At 55.8% G+C, this 19,735-nt stretch overlaps 6 protein-coding genes across 6 annotated transcripts; 3 read left to right on the forward strand and 3 right to left on the reverse strand.

The window, feature by feature from the left end:
* Nucleotides 1-1,026: 1,026 nt before the first annotated feature.
* On the forward strand, nucleotides 1,027-3,169 carry ATG20 (Sorting nexin, cytoplasm-to-vacuole targeting; the record flags this gene model as incomplete). The annotated part of the gene is made up of 5 exons (XM_071065758.1): nucleotides 1,027-1,126; nucleotides 1,273-1,529; nucleotides 1,584-1,850; nucleotides 1,901-3,016; nucleotides 3,074-3,169. 5 exons carry the CDS (start codon nucleotides 1,027-1,029, stop codon nucleotides 3,167-3,169), a joined length of 1,836 nt encoding a protein of 611 aa, XP_070921859.1.
* A 787-nt stretch (nucleotides 3,170-3,956) lies between these two features.
* On the forward strand, nucleotides 3,957-5,241 carry CEG1 (Dcp1p-Dcp2p decapping enzyme complex alpha subunit; the record flags this gene model as incomplete). The annotated part of the gene is made up of 2 exons (XM_071065759.1): nucleotides 3,957-4,138; nucleotides 4,251-5,241. The coding sequence occupies 2 exons, from the start codon at nucleotides 3,957-3,959 to the stop codon at nucleotides 5,239-5,241; spliced, it is 1,173 nt and encodes a 390-aa protein (XP_070921860.1).
* A 574-nt stretch (nucleotides 5,242-5,815) lies between these two features.
* MFIFM68171_10341 (uncharacterized protein) lies at nucleotides 5,816-6,845 on the reverse strand (the record flags this gene model as incomplete). Its single annotated transcript, XM_071065760.1, has 3 exons — nucleotides 5,816-6,377; nucleotides 6,438-6,660; nucleotides 6,719-6,845. The coding sequence occupies 3 exons, from the start codon at nucleotides 6,843-6,845 to the stop codon at nucleotides 5,816-5,818; spliced, it is 912 nt and encodes a 303-aa protein (XP_070921861.1).
* A 1,934-nt stretch (nucleotides 6,846-8,779) lies between these two features.
* On the forward strand, nucleotides 8,780-13,605 carry PDS5 (Sister chromatid cohesion protein pds5; the record flags this gene model as incomplete). The annotated part of the gene is made up of 3 exons (XM_071065761.1): nucleotides 8,780-9,118; nucleotides 9,186-12,629; nucleotides 12,703-13,605. 3 exons carry the CDS (start codon nucleotides 8,780-8,782, stop codon nucleotides 13,603-13,605), a joined length of 4,686 nt encoding a protein of 1,561 aa, XP_070921862.1.
* Nucleotides 13,606-14,179: 574 nt separating this feature from the next.
* MFIFM68171_10343 (Glycoside hydrolase family 16 protein) lies at nucleotides 14,180-15,464 on the reverse strand (the record flags this gene model as incomplete). Its single annotated transcript, XM_071065762.1, has 2 exons — nucleotides 14,180-14,800; nucleotides 14,877-15,464. 2 exons carry the CDS (start codon nucleotides 15,462-15,464, stop codon nucleotides 14,180-14,182), a joined length of 1,209 nt encoding a protein of 402 aa, XP_070921863.1.
* A 1,635-nt stretch (nucleotides 15,465-17,099) lies between these two features.
* On the reverse strand, nucleotides 17,100-19,706 carry MFIFM68171_10344 (Transcriptional regulator form adherence 5; the record flags this gene model as incomplete). Its single annotated transcript, XM_071065763.1, has 3 exons — nucleotides 17,100-17,238; nucleotides 17,317-19,432; nucleotides 19,553-19,706. 3 exons carry the CDS (start codon nucleotides 19,704-19,706, stop codon nucleotides 17,100-17,102), a joined length of 2,409 nt encoding a protein of 802 aa, XP_070921864.1.
* Nucleotides 19,707-19,735: the final 29 nt, after the last annotated feature.

Below are 19,735 nucleotides of genomic sequence, written 5' to 3' on the forward strand. Positions count from 1 at the left end.
GCCCAGATATCGCACCATCAACCCACATTATAGGTGCTGGATACTGTAGGGGTTCCAGTCACTCATTAGCTTCCGAATATTTAATCATGTTTGACTGATCCGGAAGCGGCGGAGATTCCTGAGGAGGATGCGAACCAGCTACTGATCATGGAACTTTTCCTGATGTCACCCTCTTCCAAACCTGTGCTCCTGTGCATCGGGCTGCTTTTGTGACTCAGTTTGACCAACAAACAGGATGGAACTTGCCGTGGGATCCCCAAAACCCCTTCAGCCCTGAGACTGATAGAGACGTTCGACGCCCCAGTTCGAGCCGACAAGAACCACACGCCGGCTCCACTGCGATGAGCCCCAGGTTACCCAACCTTGGGGGAGCAGTCCGAGCAGCAATGACATCATCACAGCTTGAGTGCACTGCAGGGCTCTGATATATCTAGTAGGGCACATAGATTCACGCCGCAGAACTGCGCGAGGAATCTGCCCGTTCCCGTATGAGGCATTTCTTAGTTCCGCCGCATTTTGGAAGAATTGTGCACTTGCTCTGCTTGAGAAGCGAAGTAGTCGCATGGTTGAGCAGGTTGAAGGCTGAACCATGTGGGGTCTTAGATAAGCTGAGACCTGGTCTGTGCATCACTGCCGTCGTCATCTTCTTGGCGGGCTGTGCCTCGCAGCAAGGGCGAGCTCCGACCCACTCATCAACTACAACCCAAATCCGCCTACGAACCGACTTCCAACAGCCTGCCATTCCTTGATCTGACGTTGCAAATGCAAAGACGCCAAAAGAAGCCTCATTGACCACACCACCTGGTCATTCGCAGAAGTGCGCGCACCGTGACAAATAGAGCGCCGGGTCTGCCGTCAAGCCGTCGCATTATCAGGGTCCCCTGTCCCCCGGTCCCGCCCCCGCGAAAGACGAGCTGCGTTTGCAGGCCATCCCGGAGCTTGCACCCATCTGCGTCCATCCCGCCTATGCTCGCACAGAGATTGCAATTTTCGTGTTTTCGCAGATACCGTTAGAGCTCTCGCAGCATGTGGAACGACGAGGACAACAATCCCTATGGAGGGAGCTTTGAGCGCCGCGACTCATTTAGCTCTTCTGCGATCCCCTCCTCGCCCATTGCGCGCGACTGTGAGTCTTCCCTGTGAAATTCTCGTGCATCCTCTCTCGCTCGTATCCTCTCTCGCTAGCCGTCAAGATGATGGCATCTACGGAATTTGAAGATATTCCCTTGGAATCTCCCGACCATGATGCTGATCCAGACTGGGAGGTGTTAGACCCCCGCTACGATGTTCCGCAGACCCCGTCTTCCACTGGCGACGAAGCCCCTCCGCATGAGTCCACGGATGCCGAAAGTGACGAGGAGGAGAATGCCCGCGACCAGGGTGAGCTTGTTCCGCGGCGCAAGCCTGGCGGGTACGACAGCCGCGTCGAACAGATGCTCTACGAGGACCCCGAGCTGCCCATTTTGATCATTGAGGCGGGAAAGAGCTCAGAGAGTGGCAGATACATCGTCTACACGATCAAGACAGGAGTAGCGTTACGCCATGGGTTCCTATCGGGTTAATATATACTGACTGGTCTCTAGGAGCTTATAGTGCGTCGGCGGTATTCCGAGTTCGCATCCCTGCGCGAAGCCCTCACGAGGCTCCATCCGACTCTCATTATTCCGCCCATCCCAGAGAAGCATACGATGGCCGACTATGCAGCCAACCCCACAAACGCGAAGCAAGATCAACAGATAATCGACCTGCGGAAGCGCATGCTGGCTGTGTTCCTAAACCGTTGCCGGCGTATGGAACAAGTTCGCACAGATGGCGTTTGGTGGAGGTTCCTCGATCCGAATTCAAGCTGGGTAGGTTCTAAAGCTTCCTGCGCAGGGTAACCCTGGCTGACAGACGATAGAATGAAGTTATGCACTCTCACCCAGTAGCCTCGATCCCTAAGTCAATAATGAGGGCGCCCCCCCTAGATCCTGCCAACCCTACCCCGGGCCACAACTACCTCCCCATACCGCCTAACTCAGCAAAGCTCAGGATGGGGGCCCACCCAACACCGGCTGTAGACAACGTGGCTGGTGCCCAGGTCTTTGCGCGTTTTCCCCCAGAGAGCAATTCACTCAGCGAGCAGGAGCTCGATCCTTACTTTACCGCTTTCGAGGCATCGATCAAGGAGCTCGAAAGTTTACTCACGGGTCCCATGGAGAAGGTCAACCGGCGGACGCTAAGCCATTTATCTTCTTTGGCCTCGGACCTCTCGGAACTGGGGGCTAGGTATAACGCCTTTGCCCTTTCTGAACCGGCACCGTCACTCTCGCCGGCGATTGAGAGGATAGGACAGGCAGCCGATTCGTCGTACATCGCCACTGAGGAGCTATCAACTTCCTTGGGAGCGAGCTTCGCCGAGCCGATGCGTGAAAACGCACAGTTTGCCGGCGTCATTCGGAGTGTGCTGCGGTACAGAGTCTTGAAAAGGGTGCAGCAAGACATGACTTCGGACGAGCTCAACAAGAAGAAGGCGTTGCTAGACCAACTAGAACGGAGCGAGGCGGAGGCCAGGAGGATCGACCAGTATCTCAGCAGCAGCCAGCAGATCCAGCCTCCGAGGCGTTCGTCCAGCATGAGGGAGGGCCCAACGCACCGGAGGGACGGCAGCGGGGAGGACACGGCATCGATCGACTCGGACTTTCCCCCCACCCACGGCGACTTTTCATCGGCGCCGTCGGCTAATATTGGGACGCCGGAACGGACACCAGCAGGCCCCACCCATAAAAAGGCACCGAGCGGGACATCGATCACTAACAAGATCTTTGGCCCTCTTCGCCATGCCGTCCAGGGGGTTGTCGACGTGGACCCCGAGCGGACGCGGCGCGACACAATCGGCAAGACAAGAGAATCCATTGCGCAGTTGGAGCAAGCAAAAATCGCCTCAGCACAGGATGTTAAAGATGCGAGCGCAAGCATTCTCAAGGATCTGAAGCGGTTTCAGCGGGAGAAGGAAGAAGACCTGAAGCGTTACATGGTAAGTCACCTGATCTGGCAACTTTGGGAGTCATCACCCACTAACAACGGGTCGTAGCTAGCGTACGCAAAGAGCCAGATTGAGTGGGCAAAGAAGAACAAGGAAACATGGGAGGAAGCAAAGGCTGAGGTTGAAAAGATTGACGAGTCTTAGATGCAGCTTAATTTATTCACTCCCCTGGAGGGGTTGGGGGTCGTGCACCCCGCGACCCAGAAGGTCAAACGAGATCGGCCTCCGTCTGTAATATGTGTAAGATGTGCAACATCGGGGTCGATGGACGACTGGACCCTTGGGTTATGAAATTAGGTTTGATCTTGATCCTTGCGGGCCACGATCCGCTGCGGGCAATGCAAGGATAACAAGGGACTCATGATTATTGACAAACCCAATTGCTTCTTACTAACGGAGCGCATCTGGTACTTTACAAGTTCTTAGCAGACTCTACGCTAGACAATATCCTAGCGGGAGAGGAAGAATTGTTAGTGAAGAGTAGAGGGCAAAAGGTAACGGTAACAGGAGAAATAAAATGATAAAGAAGGCGGGAGGAAAAAAAACAAATAAATGGAGAAAAGGAGGGTAACGGGACAAAAACTACAACGGGGGGGAAGGGAGACAAAAGCGGACATAAAAAGAAGAAAGGAAGAGTGGAAAGGGGAAACTCAGCAGTAGAGAGCCCAGTATGTGCACAGTATTGTCCCACGATACGCACCCCACAATTGGCGTTCGTCTTCTGCAGTTGCGTAGATAAGATAAGGCAACCCAAACTCCCGGGAACTTGTTCCATCGCCAGCAAACTGCCGTCCTCGAACACACTTGCTAACGTACGAATTGGTGGACCAAAAGTCGGGCTCTTTGTGGGTATGTGATCAGCTACTGCTCGCATCGCCGATTCCCCGCTATCATCTTTTACGCTCATTTAAACAAGCCACCCACGTCCGCCATGGACCAAGCCGCCCACCCGCTGCGCGACATCGCGAGCCCGGGCATAAAAGCCACAGGCGATCTGCTTCGAGAGCTGCGCGCCGAGGTGGCCCGGCTCCTGGGGCGCAACTCGTACAGCTTCCCCGGCGCCCAGCCCGTGAGCTTTGCGCGGAGGCATTTGGAGGAGCTGCGGCGGGAAGAGTGAGGCTACCACTTCTCCCACCATACTTGAACCCCTTCCTACCTTTTTTTTTTCTTTTTTTTTCCCTTGCGCATCTCGAGTCGGGCTAACTTTGGGGAAATCTGCGCACAGCTACTACGTCTGCGAAAAGTCGGACGGCATCCGCTACCTTCTCTACCTCACCAGCGACGAGCACAACAACGAGTGCCACTACCTGATCGACCGCAAGAACGACTACTGGTGGATCGCCCAGCGCAACCTGCACTTCCCGCTGACGCACGACCGCACCGCCTTCCATACTGGCACGCTGATCGACGGGGAGCTGGTCATGGACTCGCTGCCCAACGGGGAGAAGGAGCCCAAGTTCCTGGTCTTTGACCTGCTCGCGCTCGACGGCAAGGCCGACCTGCTAGCCAAGCCGCTAGACAAGCGGCTAGGCTACTTCAAGGAGCACGTCATGAAGCCGTACAAGAGCCTGTTCGCGGCGTTCCCCGAGGAGCTGCCGTACCAGGCGTTCAAGGTGGAGATGAAGGAGATGCAGTTCTCGTACGGCATCGAGATGATGTTCCGCGAGGTGCTGCCCGCCCTGAAGCACGAGAACGACGGCCTGATCTTCACCTGCCGCACCAGCCCCTACCAGTTCGGCACCGACCCCCACATCCTCAAGTGGAAGGCGCCGCATGAGAACACGGTGGATTTCCGGCTCCGGCTAGAGTTCCCCCTCGTGGAGCCGACCGAGGAGGAGAGGGCCGAGGGCGTGACGGAGCCGTTTGTGGACTACGACGGGGTGCCGCCCGCGAGGCTGCTGGTGTTTACCGGGACCGAGAGGGGCGAGGCGACGTATCAGGTTTTCAAGGAGGGCTTGTATCTGAGCGAGGAGGAGTGGGAGACGCTCAAGTCGTGGGGGGATCCGTTGCAGGATCGCATCGTAGAGTGTTGCCTGGACGAGGAGAAGAGGTGGCGGCTGTTCCGGTTCAGGGATGACAAGACCGAGGCGAACCACGTGAGCACCGTGAATAGTGTGTTGGAGAGCATCAAGGATGCGGTGACCGAGTGGGAGTTGATGGCCGCGGCCAAGGGAATCAAGGACGCTTGGAAGATGAGAGCGCAGCAGGGGCATTAGGGGCCGGGTATTTTGGGCCGTGCTATGTATCGATGTACTATACCTCTTCTATTCTCCTTTTCTTCTCTCTCTTCTTCTCCCTCCCCCCCCCCCCCCCCCCCCCCTTTTTTTTTTTTTCTTTTTTTCCGTTTTTCTTGGTAGGTAAACATTTCTAGCGACGGCGATGGGGTCTACCAATCTAGGCGTTGGGGTAGCTCGACAGGGAAAAAGAGACATTAAACCAACTTCGAAAGAGGCGAATAGCTGTTGTTAATGTGGAACAGGAGGCTAAGCATTCAGGAATCAAGAAGGCGAACAAAACCAGTTGGCACTTCAGACATTCTCCAGGGATTGACCCCTAAATGAACAGGCTTCTTTCCTAGCTAAGCCTAGCTATGGTAGTACTCGGATCCGAGCTACCTTAAGAGTTACCTGCTTCACCTCCTCGATGCTCGTGGGAGGATAAATCCCCCCCGCCGTTTCGCCTCCATCAACTCCAACAGAATCCCATCCTAAAGTTATCATAAACCATGATGCCTGCCCCCTTCCCCTCCACTACTAGGCCACGGCTAATGATATGGCAGGCCGTACTTATCTAGTACATGCCCGCGACTGCGCACGCGACAGCGATCACGACGCAGTAGAAGCCCGCAGCGCCATGGCCTCGGGAAGAAGCCGCGCCCACGGCCATAGTCCGCGACGCCGACGGCACGCCCTGGGTGAAGGTGCCGTTAGCCGAGTAGCTAGCGTACCACGAGGCAGAGGCAGCTGTGCCGGTGCCCCGGAAGGACGGGTAGCTGCCCGACGCGGGGGAAGACACCACGGTGATTGTAGTCGTGATGGTAGTGAAGCTAGTCTCGCTATCGGGGAGGGAAGTGTAAGTGGAGGTAGATGTGGATGTGGGGATTGTGGAGGCGTCGATCGTAATGGTTATGTACGTGGTGCGGGTGCGGGACGCGATGAGATGAGAGGTCTGGGTGTAGATCGAAGTTGATGTCACCGTGGTAGAGATGCTGGCGCTCATGCTGGCCCCGGACTGTGACTGCGGAGGGTTGCCGCCCGCTGCCGTCGTGGTCGCGACCGTACCGTCGTAGCTCGCATAGGTCGTCACTGTGACTGTCACGGTCTGGGGGGGAGCGCATGGTGTGACCAGAGAGCTAAAGGGCTGTTTAGCATTGTTCGTCCGGTTTAACTAGCCAGCTCTCTAGAACACTTACGCGGTATGGGTGTTGGTATGGGTCACGGTAGTCGACAAGCTACCGGTAACCGCGCCCGCAGTCTCGGTGACGGTAGGAACCGATGGGGTGGACTTGACAGAACCGGACGGAGTAGTATAGCTGGAAGCGGTGTCCGAGACATCGGCATGGATACCACGAGGAATCGCGAGATGGCCAAGATCAGTTCTAGAAATATCGACTCCGTGAGCGAGTGCACCCTCAACTAGCAAATGTTAGTGCTGAGCGAAGCAGAGCTTGTGAAACGGAGAACGAGACCGTACCCGTAGGAGCGCTGCCGAGAATGAGCATGAACATAACACAGGAAACGGCCGCCAACATCTTCATGGCCGGGCGAACCGACCAGACAGACATGGCGCCTTTAGCCTGCGACTTCTTGCTAAAATCCATCTCGACCGAGTTGGAGTGGTAAAGGCTTGACTGCGGTCCGGTTCTTTGGTCAGCGATGGCAATGTCTACTTGCGAGGTTCGCAGCGATCGAGGTTGGACAATGACGAGAATAAAATTGGAAGAGTGCAGAAGGCGCGCCCGACGTCAAGCAACGAATAGATGATAAGCTGTTCGATAAAGGCATTGGAGTAAAGAAACGCGTGCAGCAAATTCGTGGTGATTTTGATCAGGTCGCTGGAGCGACCTGCTGCCGTCGGTCGTCTGGCCCCAAATTTATAACTTGAAATGCGGCTACCGCAGCAAGAAGGAGACAATATGCACTTACCTTAGTTCTTAAATGTACAGTCCTGGTAATTGATCGAATTTGTCGTGACAACGAGTGCGCGGATGGCGAACGAGTGACGAGAAGTGAGAAGGCAGAGAACGAGCGATTTGTGGAAGGAAGCAGAAGGGTCAGAGGTAGCACGAGAGGTAAATTTATGCTTCCACCGGAAAGCGGGAGTGATTGTGTGAAGTGAAGTGTGCGCCTAATCGCCGTGTAGAAGGCAAGAGGTGCAAAGTGGTCACCTGGTCGAGAGTGAAAGGGCAGGCTTGGGATGAAATCCACCTCTTGAGATGGTTGGCCTCCTAAGCAGAAAAAGTGAAGGAATATAGAATGATGCTTTGAGACTTTGAAAGATTTCCTGACCTCCACAAGGGCTTCTCTTGCTTGGGCACTGAGTAGCATACCCTTCCCCTGGAGGATCCAGAGCAAGTCTGCCACAGGGTAAGTTTCTCAGCGAGCAAACCTAATCTTGACGCACTCAGATCAACTTCACGCGTTGTTTACAGTCTTTGAACTTGGATGACATGTAGCAATCGATCTCTTTTTGAGAGGTTAATGGCGCGCAGTTTTGTTAGGCAACTTCTCTCAACCACATCCGAGAACGTACCAGCCTATGAAGGTTTTCCATACACTGAGCAACTAGACCACGATATGGTATCTGAAGCATAACTTTGACCGTGGTCGCATCGTCATCTGGAACATGGCCATCGAACATTGTAGGAGCGGAGGAGAAGGGCTCAGGGGCATCGTGGATCACTGGCCACAAAGCAACCATGTTAATTCATAACAAATCGAGTCTTAACTATGAGCTAACTCTGGTTTCTCCATTACCATAGCACCAACACGGGTCTTCGCAGAACAACGAAGGATGGTTCGTCATGCTCGACAGCACCCGAACTCGCCAGGCGTGGGGCCGTCTAGCCACACCTCATCAAAACCGGCAGACTGGACACTGATGCTGCACCGTGGCGGTAAAATTCAAGTAGCAATGGCAATACTCAGCGTGTATATAGACTTAGGGCTGTGATGGGGATCTCCAGGAAGATGGAGGAATGATGGTTATGGAGAGTGACATGTCGGCATAAACTCATCGATCCAGCGTAATTGTAGCATGCCCGGAAAGGCAAAGTTGTGTTATGTGGCGAATGCGCCTGCGGTGGTGATGTTGGTGTTGTCGCACGTAGAGTCTGGCCGCGCGGGTCAATGCGACTTTTCCCCTAATTATTTTCCCGACCCCCCGGCCCCCACGATTCAATGCTTCCCCAAATGTTACGCGATTCGAGGCGCGTAACCAGCACTCCCTCCCTTTATAATAATTAACTGCTCATATTCAATATCCTACCCACCAGCTCCGCGACAGCGCGGCATAGGCGACACGGATACACCACTCGCGCGGTTCCCGCGACCCTGCTCTTTTTTGTCCGTTCTACGGCCGTCGGCAATCTCAGCAATCTTGCGCAGCGGAACACCAATCGCGAGTCGACGTTGCACACGCGCTGCCCTACGTCCACCCCCGCTTCTTCCGACGGTTGACTCGAGATTGATTTATCCGCCTACTCGTTGTCGAGATTGAACTGTTCGGCCGAATCGATAGAACTTGTTGCGCGCCATGGCGCCTCGCCGGAGCGCTGCCACCGAGGCGGAAGAGCAGGAGCAAGAGGGCGGGTCTGTGAAGCTGCAGTTCAACGAGCCGCTGACATGGCGCCCTGGAAAGCCCATCCCGATCGACACGCTGCTCAAGAGGCTCGACCGTCTGACGAAGGAGCTGGCTGAGATGGACCAGGAAGAAACCGACCCGAGCTCACTGACAAAGGTCGCCAAGGAGGTCGCATCGCACCAGCTCCTAAACCACAAAGATAAGGGCGTGAGGGCCTACACGGCCTGCTGTGTCGTCGACATCCTTCGGCTATGCGCCCCCGACGCGCCGTTTACTCCGTCGCAGCTCAAGGTACGCCTGTCTACCCAATTGTAGAGGCCCCGCCGTTGGTCAACTGACACGGCTCTCTTGTCGCTAGGACGTCTTCAATCTCACCGTCACATCTATTATACCGGCCCTCTTTGACCCCTCGAATCCGTACAACAACCAGCACAAGTATGTCCTACGCTCCCTTGCCGAGATTAAGAGTGTCGTCCTACTTCTCGATGTCGACGGGAGCGAAAACCTGCTGCTCCACCTCTTCTCCACCATTTTTGACGGCGTATCGGGGTCAAAGTCGGCTTCTGGGGAGCAGGTCGCCAAGGATGTCGAGTACAGCATGCAAGAGCTTCTGGGCGTGCTCGTCGAGGACGCCGCGAGCCTCCCGGCAAAGGTTGTGGATGTGATGATGGCCCAATTCCTCAGGGCAGCTGCGCCGGGGAGTGGCAGGGAGAGGCGCGACCACGTGCCTCTCGACGACAACCAAGCGACCCTCTTGGCGAAGGAGGAGCCCGAGGCCTACCAGATGGTGAGGCACTTGTGCCAGCTGTATCCAGACAAGATGGCCCGCTTTGTCAGCCAGTACTTCAGCGATGTTATCGTCGACGCCACGAGCTTCGCCGGGAGGCACGACCACAGGGACGATGGCTCAGACGACGAGGATGGTCCCTCTGGCCCGTCCGAGTCGGACTTGAGGGAGCTGAGGAAGGCCCACACGCTCATCCGGGAGGTCTGGAAGGCAGCTCCGCAGATCCTTCAAAACGTGGTGCCCCAGGTTGATGCCGAGTTGTCTGCCGACAACGTACACTTGCGGCAGCTTGCGACAGAGACGCTAGGTGATATGATATCAGGTATCGGCGCAGCAGGGCCGCCTCCACCACCACCTCTAGATCCTGCCGCTTACCCGCCCCTAAGGCTGGAGGATGAGGACAGAACAGACGCGCAAGCGGCCAACATCCTGACCACGCCGCTCTCCGCCATCTCGTTCTCCCAGACTCACAACGCCACTTTCCATAACTTTCTCAGTAGGAAGAACGACAAAGCCGCGGCCATCCGCGCCGCCTGGACAACCGCGGTGGGGTATATTCTTTCCACCTCAGCCGGTGGGATTGGGCTGGGGCGTGAAGATGAGACGCTCCTGGTTCAAGGGATCGGAGAGAAGCTTTCTGATAGCGACGAGAGGGTCAGGCTGGCAGCCGTCAAGGCCATCGAATGTTTTAGTTTTCAGGACGTCGTCCTGAAGCTCGGCCCCAACGGAGGCGTCTCGAAGGAGGGCTCGGTTTTGTCCACGTTGGCCGACCGCTGCCGTGATAAGAAACCAGCTGTGAGGGTTGCCGCCATGTCTCTTCTGGGGAAGCTCTGGGCGGTGGCGACCGGGGAGCTGCTCGCTGGGAACGAGGCGGTGACCGCAGCCCTCGGGGCCGTTCCGGCTCGCATCTACGACGCTTTCTACGCTAATGACTTGGATCTTAACGCCCTGTTGGACCGGGTCATTTACGAATGCCTTGTGCCTCTCTCGTATCCACCTCCGAAGAAAGGTTCCAAGAACGCTAGTTCCAACGGAGGCTCCCAATCCCAGGCCGCCGCGGCCGCCACGTTTGATCAAGATGCGGTCAGGGCAGAAAGGATATTGCTGCTTGTCCGCTCTCTCGACGCCCACGCCAGCGCCAAGAAGGCCTTCTTTGCCATGCAAGCCAGGCAACCACAGTTTGCCCACGTCGTCAATTCCTTCATCAAGCAGTGCGATTTATACAACGGAGGCGTGATGGACGAGGATGCTGATAAGAAGACGGCGAACCTCCATAGGACCATCCAGTACATGGCCCAGTTTCTCCCGGACGAGGTCAAGAGCAAGCAAGACCTTTACAAGTTTGCCAAGGTCAATGACCGTCGCAACTACAACCTAATCAGATATGTCATCGGCCAGGAGCATGATTTTAAGACGGTGCACAAAGCGCTCAAGGAGCTCATCAAGCGTATCCAGACGAGCAAGGACCCGTCGATCCGCGACACGTTGTTACCGCTTCTGTACCGGTCCGGCTGTCTCATGTTCAACCGCAGCCACCTATCGACCATCCTTGAATATTCTAGGTCGGACAAGGACGGCATGGGTGCCGCCGCCCATGAGATTTTGAACGAGATATCACAGCGGAATGCTGATCTATTCAAGACGCATATCGGGCAGCTCTGCAAGGACCTTGTCGATCAAGCTCCCACAGCCACGCAAGAGAACGATCCGATTGTCGTAGAGACGTTAAAAGCTTGTTCGACATACGCCCGCAAGTACCCCAAGGATGTTCCCATGGACAAAGAGTTCACGCGGACCATGATTAACTATGCCCTCTACGGCCAGCCTGCCAGGGCCTCCAAGTATGCTGTCAACATTCTGCTCGCTAAGAAAGATGACAAGAGCATGCTCAGCGCGACGGATCTCCTTCAGAGAACTCTCAAGGACTGGACCTATGGGACAACGCACTTCCTCAACAAGCTCGCCACCGTGAGCCAGCTCGAATATCATGCACCCAAGGTCACCGAGGAGGCAGAAGACAAGATCTTGAACATGGCTGTCCAGCAGATCCTCCTCGAAGTTCGAACCGAAGCCAGCGATACAGACCCCGACTGGATCGACGACGCCGAGCTGGACGAGGAATGCCAAGCGAAATGCCTGGCGCTCAAGACCCTGGCCAACAGGCTCAGGAGCACCGAGGACGTTGCCGAAGCGAAAGAGAAGGCGAAGCCGGTCTGGAGTCTGTTCATGAAATTGATCAAGACCAAGGGGGAACTTTCCAAGAAGGAGACACCAAAACACCATCGGTCGCGGTTACGGCTGCTTGCAGCCCAGTTACTGCTGAAGCTCTGCACGAAGAAGCATTTTGACGATCTCCTCACTCCAGCTGACTTCAACATCCTAGCCCTAACAACTCAAGACGCGGTCCAGGAGGTACGCCACGGATTTGTCCGGAAACTGCAAAAGTACCTCGCCGACAGCGAGCTGCGCTCGCGATTCTACACGATCCCTTTCCTGATGGCGTTCGAGCCAAACACCGAGTTCAAGCAGCGAACAGAGACGTGGATCCGGTCGCGGGGCCGCAGTTTCCAAGAGAAGAAGCAACCGGTCCTCGAGGCCGTCATGGCCCGGCTCCTATCTCTCCTGGCCCACCACCCCGATTACAGCGCCGAACTGGACGAGCTGGTCGACCACGCCCGCTATCTCCTCTTCTACGTCAGCTTGGTCGCGACCGAGTCCAACCTCGGCCTGATCTACAAGTACGCCGAGCGCGTCAAGCAGACCGTGGACGCGCTTGCCCCCGAGAGTAATAACCATCAGGTGTTGTGCGACCTAGCGCAGGCGGTGATCCGGAAATGGCAGGAGAAGAAGAACTGGGTTTTTAGCGCCTATCCCGGCAAGGTTGGGCTGCCCGTCGGCCTGTATAACGCGCTCAAGTCGCACGAGGAGGCGCAGCAGATTGCCGAGAAGCAATTCGTGCCGGACGGGATTGACGAGAAGCTGGATGATTTATTACGGGCGATGGATCGCAAGAAGGTAGCCTCTCCCCCCCCCCCCCCCCCCCTTTACCGTTAACCCCCAACACACTGGCCTAACGCAACGTCCATAGAAGCGGAAATCCATCGCCGATGATCGAGGCGACGTTCACCCGCCAAACAAGAGATCTAAAGTCCAGTCCGCGCAGCCCAAGGAATCCAGATTGGCAAAGGAGCCCAAGCCCAGGAAGATCGCCACCGCGAAGACGAAAAAGACGCCGGCGAAACTACCCAAGAAACCGAAGCGAGCTTCTGGGTCGCCGGTGGCAGAGCGTGATCGCCGGCGGAGCGGCCGCTCGAGGAACGCGAATCAGTCGTATATCGAGCGGGACTCGTCGGAAGATGACGAGGAGATGCTTGATGGCGTGGCAGAGTGGGAGTACCTCTCTCAGGAAGAGGCAAGTGGGGAGGAGGAGGGGAGATCAGATGCCGGGTCGGGGGAGAAAAGTGATGACGATGGGGACGAGGAGGAGAAGGAGGAGAAGGGTGGTTCTGAGGCTACCGATGGTTCTGAAGTAGAGCAAGAAGAAGAGGAGGCGGAGACGCGGCATCCAGCTAGCCGTCGCCGCGGCGGCAGGAAGGCAAAGGCAAAACCGGCACCGGCATCGACATCGACACCAGCGAGGAATGGTGCTGTTGGGTCTAATAGCGACCTATCTGAGGCCGAGCCCGAGACGGAGGATGTTGATATGGCGGATCGGGAGGCGGAGGAAACGGGTAAGGAAGGAGAAACGGAAAAGGAGGACGGAGAGGGACAACAAGCAGAGGAAGAGGAGACACCACCTCCCACGACGAAGACAAGGACGCGGCGAGGCAAGGCTGCTCCACCTGCTCCTCCCGCTCCTGCGCCGAAAGCAAAGCCCGCTGCGACCGCTACCAAGGGTAAGGCTGCACCGAAAGTGAAGGCTGCTGCTGCCCCGGCCAGAACCGGGGGCAGGGTGACTAGGGGGAGAAAGAAGGCTGATGAGGATGAATGATGTGGATCTGGGCGATGGGTGGGGTTGATCGGGATAACAAAGGATGTCGCTAGTGGCTCGGATGGAAGGTCTTATCGTTTTCTGCCCTGTTTTATTTCGAAAGTTGTGTGCGTGTGTGGCATCCTTCTTTTGACCTCTGGTTTGGTCGCCGTCGAACACACAAGTATCCAATAACCGTAACGTCGGCCTAGCTGCATATGGGTGCTTTATGGTTGCTGATGCTATGTCTGGAAGGATCGAAGTTTGCCAGCTTGGATGTGGGTGTGCTGGGGGTGGCTAGTCGTTTATGTACATTGCCGTGGGTGAGGGCCGTACCGGGAAGAATGTTGTCAGACCGGCAGCAAGTTAAGCTTGTGAGCAAGTAAGTAGTATTCCATCACTGGCAGGTAGATTGAGTGGTTTCTTGCTTTCTTGGACGATATGTATCTCGTCGCATTTTAAACCTATCAAGCCCCAGCGCACCACCGAGGCCAAGTACCTTTCCCGCATCTAAAGCAATAAGCAACGGGCCCAGTTCAAATTGCATCATAATATTCCTCTACTCAAACTAGAATGACGTCAACTCATCACGTCCTCACCAAAAAGCAACAGCTCGTCCTCCCATCAACAGAAGTAATCCCATAGCCGGCCATAACGGCATCTCTAGACTCGAGCTATCGTTTTGATCAGATGCCGTCTGGTTGTTCGTCATGTTCCGCTGGTCCTCGAAGAACCAGTTCCCGTCCCGTATCTCGCAGATTGCATTTGCTACCGTAGGGCCCCGACAGCGATTCTCCCAGTCTCGCTGCCTCTGCGGCAACGAGGAGTTGAAGTACGCCTTGACGTATCTGACCGTCAACGTCGCGTCTTGGGCCGGTGGGCCGCCAGACCAGAACTCGTTTCCGTTGCTCCAATGCTGTAGTATAAGATGGCCGGCCGACGAGGGAACGGCAGGGCCGTCCATCTCGGCAAGCTTCATACCGTCGGCGTAGAAGAACACGCGTCCCGGGATGTAGTCGATCCGGTACTCGTGGAAGTCATCGGCCGGGTCGAAGGGTAGATATGCCTTGATAAAGTTGCCCGTGAGCGCCGCATCGTACCCTGCCATTACCGCCTCGCGAGACTGCAGGACGAGGTTGACCGGGTAGCTCCGGTTTACAGTGTTGAAGTCTTTGGACAGGAATTCCATATCAATCTCTTGGGTGTCGTTGAAGTACTGAATGGGTGAAAAGCAACCCGAGTGTTAGCAAAGATAGACAGCCAACGAGCGCCATCCTTTCACAATTACCTACCCAAAAAAACGCCGCGCAGGTCCCCAGAACATCCGTCATCTTCATCGATGCTCGAAACGTCCCCCAGAACAGATCCAACCGCTGCGTATCAATCTCCGCGACCGGCACCATACCGCCGACGAGGTCCTTCTTGACGATCAGTTTCAGTCCTGGGAGGTCCTTTTCCTCGCCCCCCTGGTCATAAATAGAATGCGCAACGACATTCTCCACGTCAAACATCTCGCCATAATCCCCCCTCGCCCGCTCGCGCGTGAGGTTGAACGCCTGCCGCACCCACTCCGTGTCCTGCGCGACGTCTGCCAGTTTTGTGAAGTCGGATTCAATCAGGTCCGTGAAGACGGCGGTACCGCCGCCGTCGCCGGCAATGTCGAAGGTCGTCGAGTACCCACACTCGCAGTCTGCCAATGCAAATCGGATGAGATGTGCCCAGCAAAATAGCTTGAACAGTATGATTCGGAGGTAGGAGCGGTGTCGAGACACGCTGTTGCAGCGCGGATGGGGGGAGGATCGGAAGGCTTGAAGAAGAAGGCGCCGTGCGAGTTCCGTCCCCCACAACACCATGGCGACGACCACCAGTCCATAGCCCATGGCCTGCCCGTCCGCCAGCCAACTTTCCCAGTAGAGATATGGGCTGCTCTCTCCGGTAACTGGGGGAGGCCTGACGCAAGCAACGGCTACCTCCTTTTCCGCGGGTAACTTGGCGGCAACTCCGCGAGAGAGACAGAGAGGCGAACGGCGAAAAGCTAACGTTGCTTAGAAGGGAGGACGGTTTCGGGACACAAACACCGGTACGGGTACGACAAACAGCAAGCAATCAGAGACTGAGAGCTGGGACAAAACACATAAGCCCAATGAAAGCCCCCCAGAATGGAAGCAGCACGGCAACACGTAATGGTTAAGTAGGTATAACAGAAAAGGGCGAGGGACCAGATGGCCGACCTGCCCTCCCTCAACCCGAACCATACAAGCCCCTCCCCCTTCACTGGGCGTCCGCGAGGCAGACAACCAGGCAAGCAAGTACCCGAGAGTAGATACGAAAGCGTATGGAACGGACTGCAGACACCCGCCATTAGCGAGGATCCAGCTTGTTGCACAGACAAGGGGCGACTGGTACAGTACACATCAACAAGACTTGCTACTCGTAACTTTAATAGTGCGGTGCTAGTCCTCCGGGCTACTGCTACGGCCCGTGTGGTGTAGCAAGTAGCATCTCACTCCCGAATAAGGGGATACGCATACCTAGTCCTTAACCTAGGCAGTACAACAACAGAACAACAATTCTCAACCTGGCTGGGGAATAGTGGAGTGTGCTTATTCATAGAGTTACTTGAAAGACGATAACTGACTATATGAGGAAACCGATATCTACCGAAGTCCTCCCCCATTAAGACCATAACCGACCAAAACATAACAGCCCGGGACAGATCGACTCGACTTAAGAGAAAAAGCAAATTACCAATCTTGTGTGTTGAAACGCGCTCTGTCCGGCTAGCTTGTCGAAATAAAGCCCCAAACAAAAGCAAATGAGAAACGACCAGCAACATCAGTCCCATCCACCCCGTCCCATCATCCTCCGTCTCGAGTATTTCCCCTCCCTTCCCTAGATCCCGCCCGTATCTAGTACAGGAAGTAGAACACAGATGGGACAGAATAAAAAAGCCAAACGCGCAAAAAATAAAATCAAGTAAAGAGATGCCAGGAAGACGAGAAAACTGACAAACAGTATATCGAACAAGGTATCCATCCGAGAAGACGAAGCAGACTGAGAAAAGAAAGGCTTTGCGAAGCCAAAATTAAATATCGGTAAGCGGTGTTAATGAAACACGGAGAAAAGACGAATTCCTCCACATGGACCAGCCAACAGAGTGTGCAGATATTAGGTTTGCGGGAGCGGTGGTCCTCCCACTGGACCACAATGCGAAACCGTACCAAACCTGCCCCCATTTGCCGAGACCATGACGATAAAATATGCAGAAGCGAAATGCAAGCAAGCAACCAGAAGAATGAAAAAGAAAAAGACCGCTCCAACGGATCCCCCAACACCTCCCCCCCGGCGCCTGAAACCTGACCAACGAAGGGACTCTCTCAAAGGAAACAAGGAAACGATAAGCGAGAAACATTGAAAAGGAAATAGAAAGAAATTGACGCAGAGAGGTATATGCCCTAGGAAACACCGCCCCATCCTCGACAAAAACAAACAAAAGAGATCGTCCACGTCATCAACTAATACACGCTGTCCTCGTCCGCTCCCTGAGAGGTCATGGAGGGTGTCGAGACGCTCGAGGAAGCAGCAATATCGTCCACGTAGCCCACCAGGGCCTGTGAGTGGAGTCTGAATGATTCACCCATCAGACGAGTGATTCTATTTGTTTCGTTAGCACATCCCCCCTCGTTGCTGAAGCACATGACGGGGAAAAAAGAAGAAAAAAAAAAAACTTACCCCCAAACGACCACTTCATCCAACATCGAGCCCCACAGACGGGCCACGACAGAGCTCAGGTGCGTGACATACGCTTCATCGAGATCCTTGTCAAACAGCTGGCGGACACGGTTGTACATGACCAATTCGTCCTCGGTCGCCGGCTCCTCGTCATGTTCCAGACGGTAGAGCCACAAGCTGAGGATGATCATGAGATCCATACCGCACAGCGGGTGCTCAATGCTCCAGTTTGTCGGCGAGGTGCGCGCCACCCAGCGGACGCCCTGGAGAACCGCAGTCTCAATGCAGTTGTAGCACTCCTGAATGACCTTGAGCATCTCGCTCGAGCGCTTCACACGGTCCCGCGCATTTGACATGGCCGCCGCCACCTCGTACGAGTCGTGATAGCGAAGCGCCTCCTGGACCGTCTTCAGATCCACCTCCAACCGAGCACGCGCGTTGCGGAACATGGCCTTGGCGTTGAAGATCAGCGGATGCCCCTTGTGGGGCGCGCTGAGTGGCACCGAGAAGACTTCGGGCTCGCAAAGATCCAGGGACTTCTCCCACGTCTCGAGAGCTAGCCTGAGCTTGTACTCGGTGACCACATCTTGCAGCGCCTCGGGGCTGCGCTTGTGGTACCAGACCTCGAGGAAGAGCGCGTTGATCATAACACGCGTCGCAAAGGCGCTGTACTTGAGCGTCTCTCCCTGGAAGAGGTTGTCGTGAGCTTCCATGAAGGTGACGCTCGGAGAGACCTTGAGGTGATCTTGCCACGCGTCATCAGCTACCCTCAGGTTCCATAGAGCCTCGGTTGACGGCAATTGAAGATCCTCAAACTCGTTGAAGCTGATGGCAGGAGTGTGATTGTACGTGAGTGTCAGGAGACCGAAGAAGATGTACACGGCGTAGTATGTACGCCGGCAGCCCTCATCTTCGACCCACTCGGCACGGGTCGGCGGGCGACCTTCACGGGCCTCCTGCCGAAGCTTCAACTCGTAGCGGTTCCCAGCAACCATGTTGGCAAGCAGACTCTTGATCGAACAAGCCCATTCGAGGCCCTTGGGATCGCCGCTCCAGCTGGCGAAGATCATGTTGAGCAGCGAGCTTTGCATCGTCCAGAGCGGGCACTTCCGGGAGCTAAAGTTCTCCTTATTCTGCAAGAACTGGTTGACAAGCACCTTTGACCCAATGTGGAGTGTGTACGCGGGCTCTTGATCGAATGCATACAAGGCGCCAATGGAGAGGACGGCAAGCAGGAGCGCGGGCGACACCCGGGTCGGTTCAAACGACGCCGGATGCAGGAACGGGAGATGATGGTGGAACAGGCCGAAGTATGTCGCAAGATACCGGTTCAGAGATGATAGGCTCGGGACCCTGAAGCCCTCTGGGATGGCATGTTCGCTATCACTGCTGCGGATATTGTCCAAGATCATATTCCTTTCCTCGTCATTGATGACCTGAGGCGCCTTGAATCCGGGGGCTGGATGAGAGCCGTCGACCGGCGTACGCGAACGGTGCTGCATGTACGGTGACTGGGCTCTTGGGGTGCCTGATGCCGAAGGGGGAAGCGAGTTGATCAGGGTCTGCAGACCTGGAGCCAGACCATTAGCGTTCTGCCCGGCGAGAGGAGGCAGCTGGCCCGAGTTCTGGGCGTCGAACGACGCCGAACCGCCCGAGCTGATCGAATGCGCCTTGGCTTCCGACTGTGGCATGAAGTCTTCCCACTGCGGCAGGCCGATCGCGCCGTTGGGGTACGTCACCGAAGGCTCCATCATCGAGGACCCATTCTGCGAGAAGGCCATGCCCGAGCTGCTGTCGTAGTGGCTGCCATTAGCCCGAGCCGCTGCGGTAGCTTTTTGATGAAGGTCAGCGACGAGCATTGCAGCGGTTTCCACGTCGAAAATACCGTCGCTACTGGCTTCGATTTGCTCAAGAGCCGAAGTATCGATGGCGATTGCAGACTTGGAAGGACCGCTGACAGGCCTGGCAGTCTTGGGACCGCCGCGGCGCTTGCCGTCGCTGTGGAGAGGAACGCCCCCATCTTTCGCATGGACGGTACGATCATGGCGGAGAAGAAGATCGCGGCGCACGAAGGTGCTGCGACACTTCAAACACTTGAAGGGCCGTTCTTTTGTGTCTGTATCCACTGGTTAGGAGGAAAATGAGGTCCCGACGGGGGGAAGGGGGGGGGGGGGGGGCCGAGGGAGAGGAGGGGCGATGGGGTGAGAAGGTAAGGGTGGCAATGCTAAACACATACGGGATCGCTCATGTCTGCTCCTGTGCTCGCTCCTGCTGAATGCCCGGTTGCAGAACTGGCACTTGTATTTTCTCTCTGGGGCGAGTGAGGCCTTCCGCGAGGCCGGTGTTGATGTTGCCGAAGATGGCATTACTGCCACGCTTGCGCCAGGCATCTTGGATATGATTGTCGCGTGTGCAACCT

This window comes from Madurella fahalii (assembly GCF_045866475.1).
Source record: "Madurella fahalii IFM 68171 DNA, scaffold_6, whole genome shotgun sequence".
In the NCBI taxonomy this organism is placed as follows: domain Eukaryota; kingdom Fungi; phylum Ascomycota; class Sordariomycetes; order Sordariales; genus Madurella; species Madurella fahalii.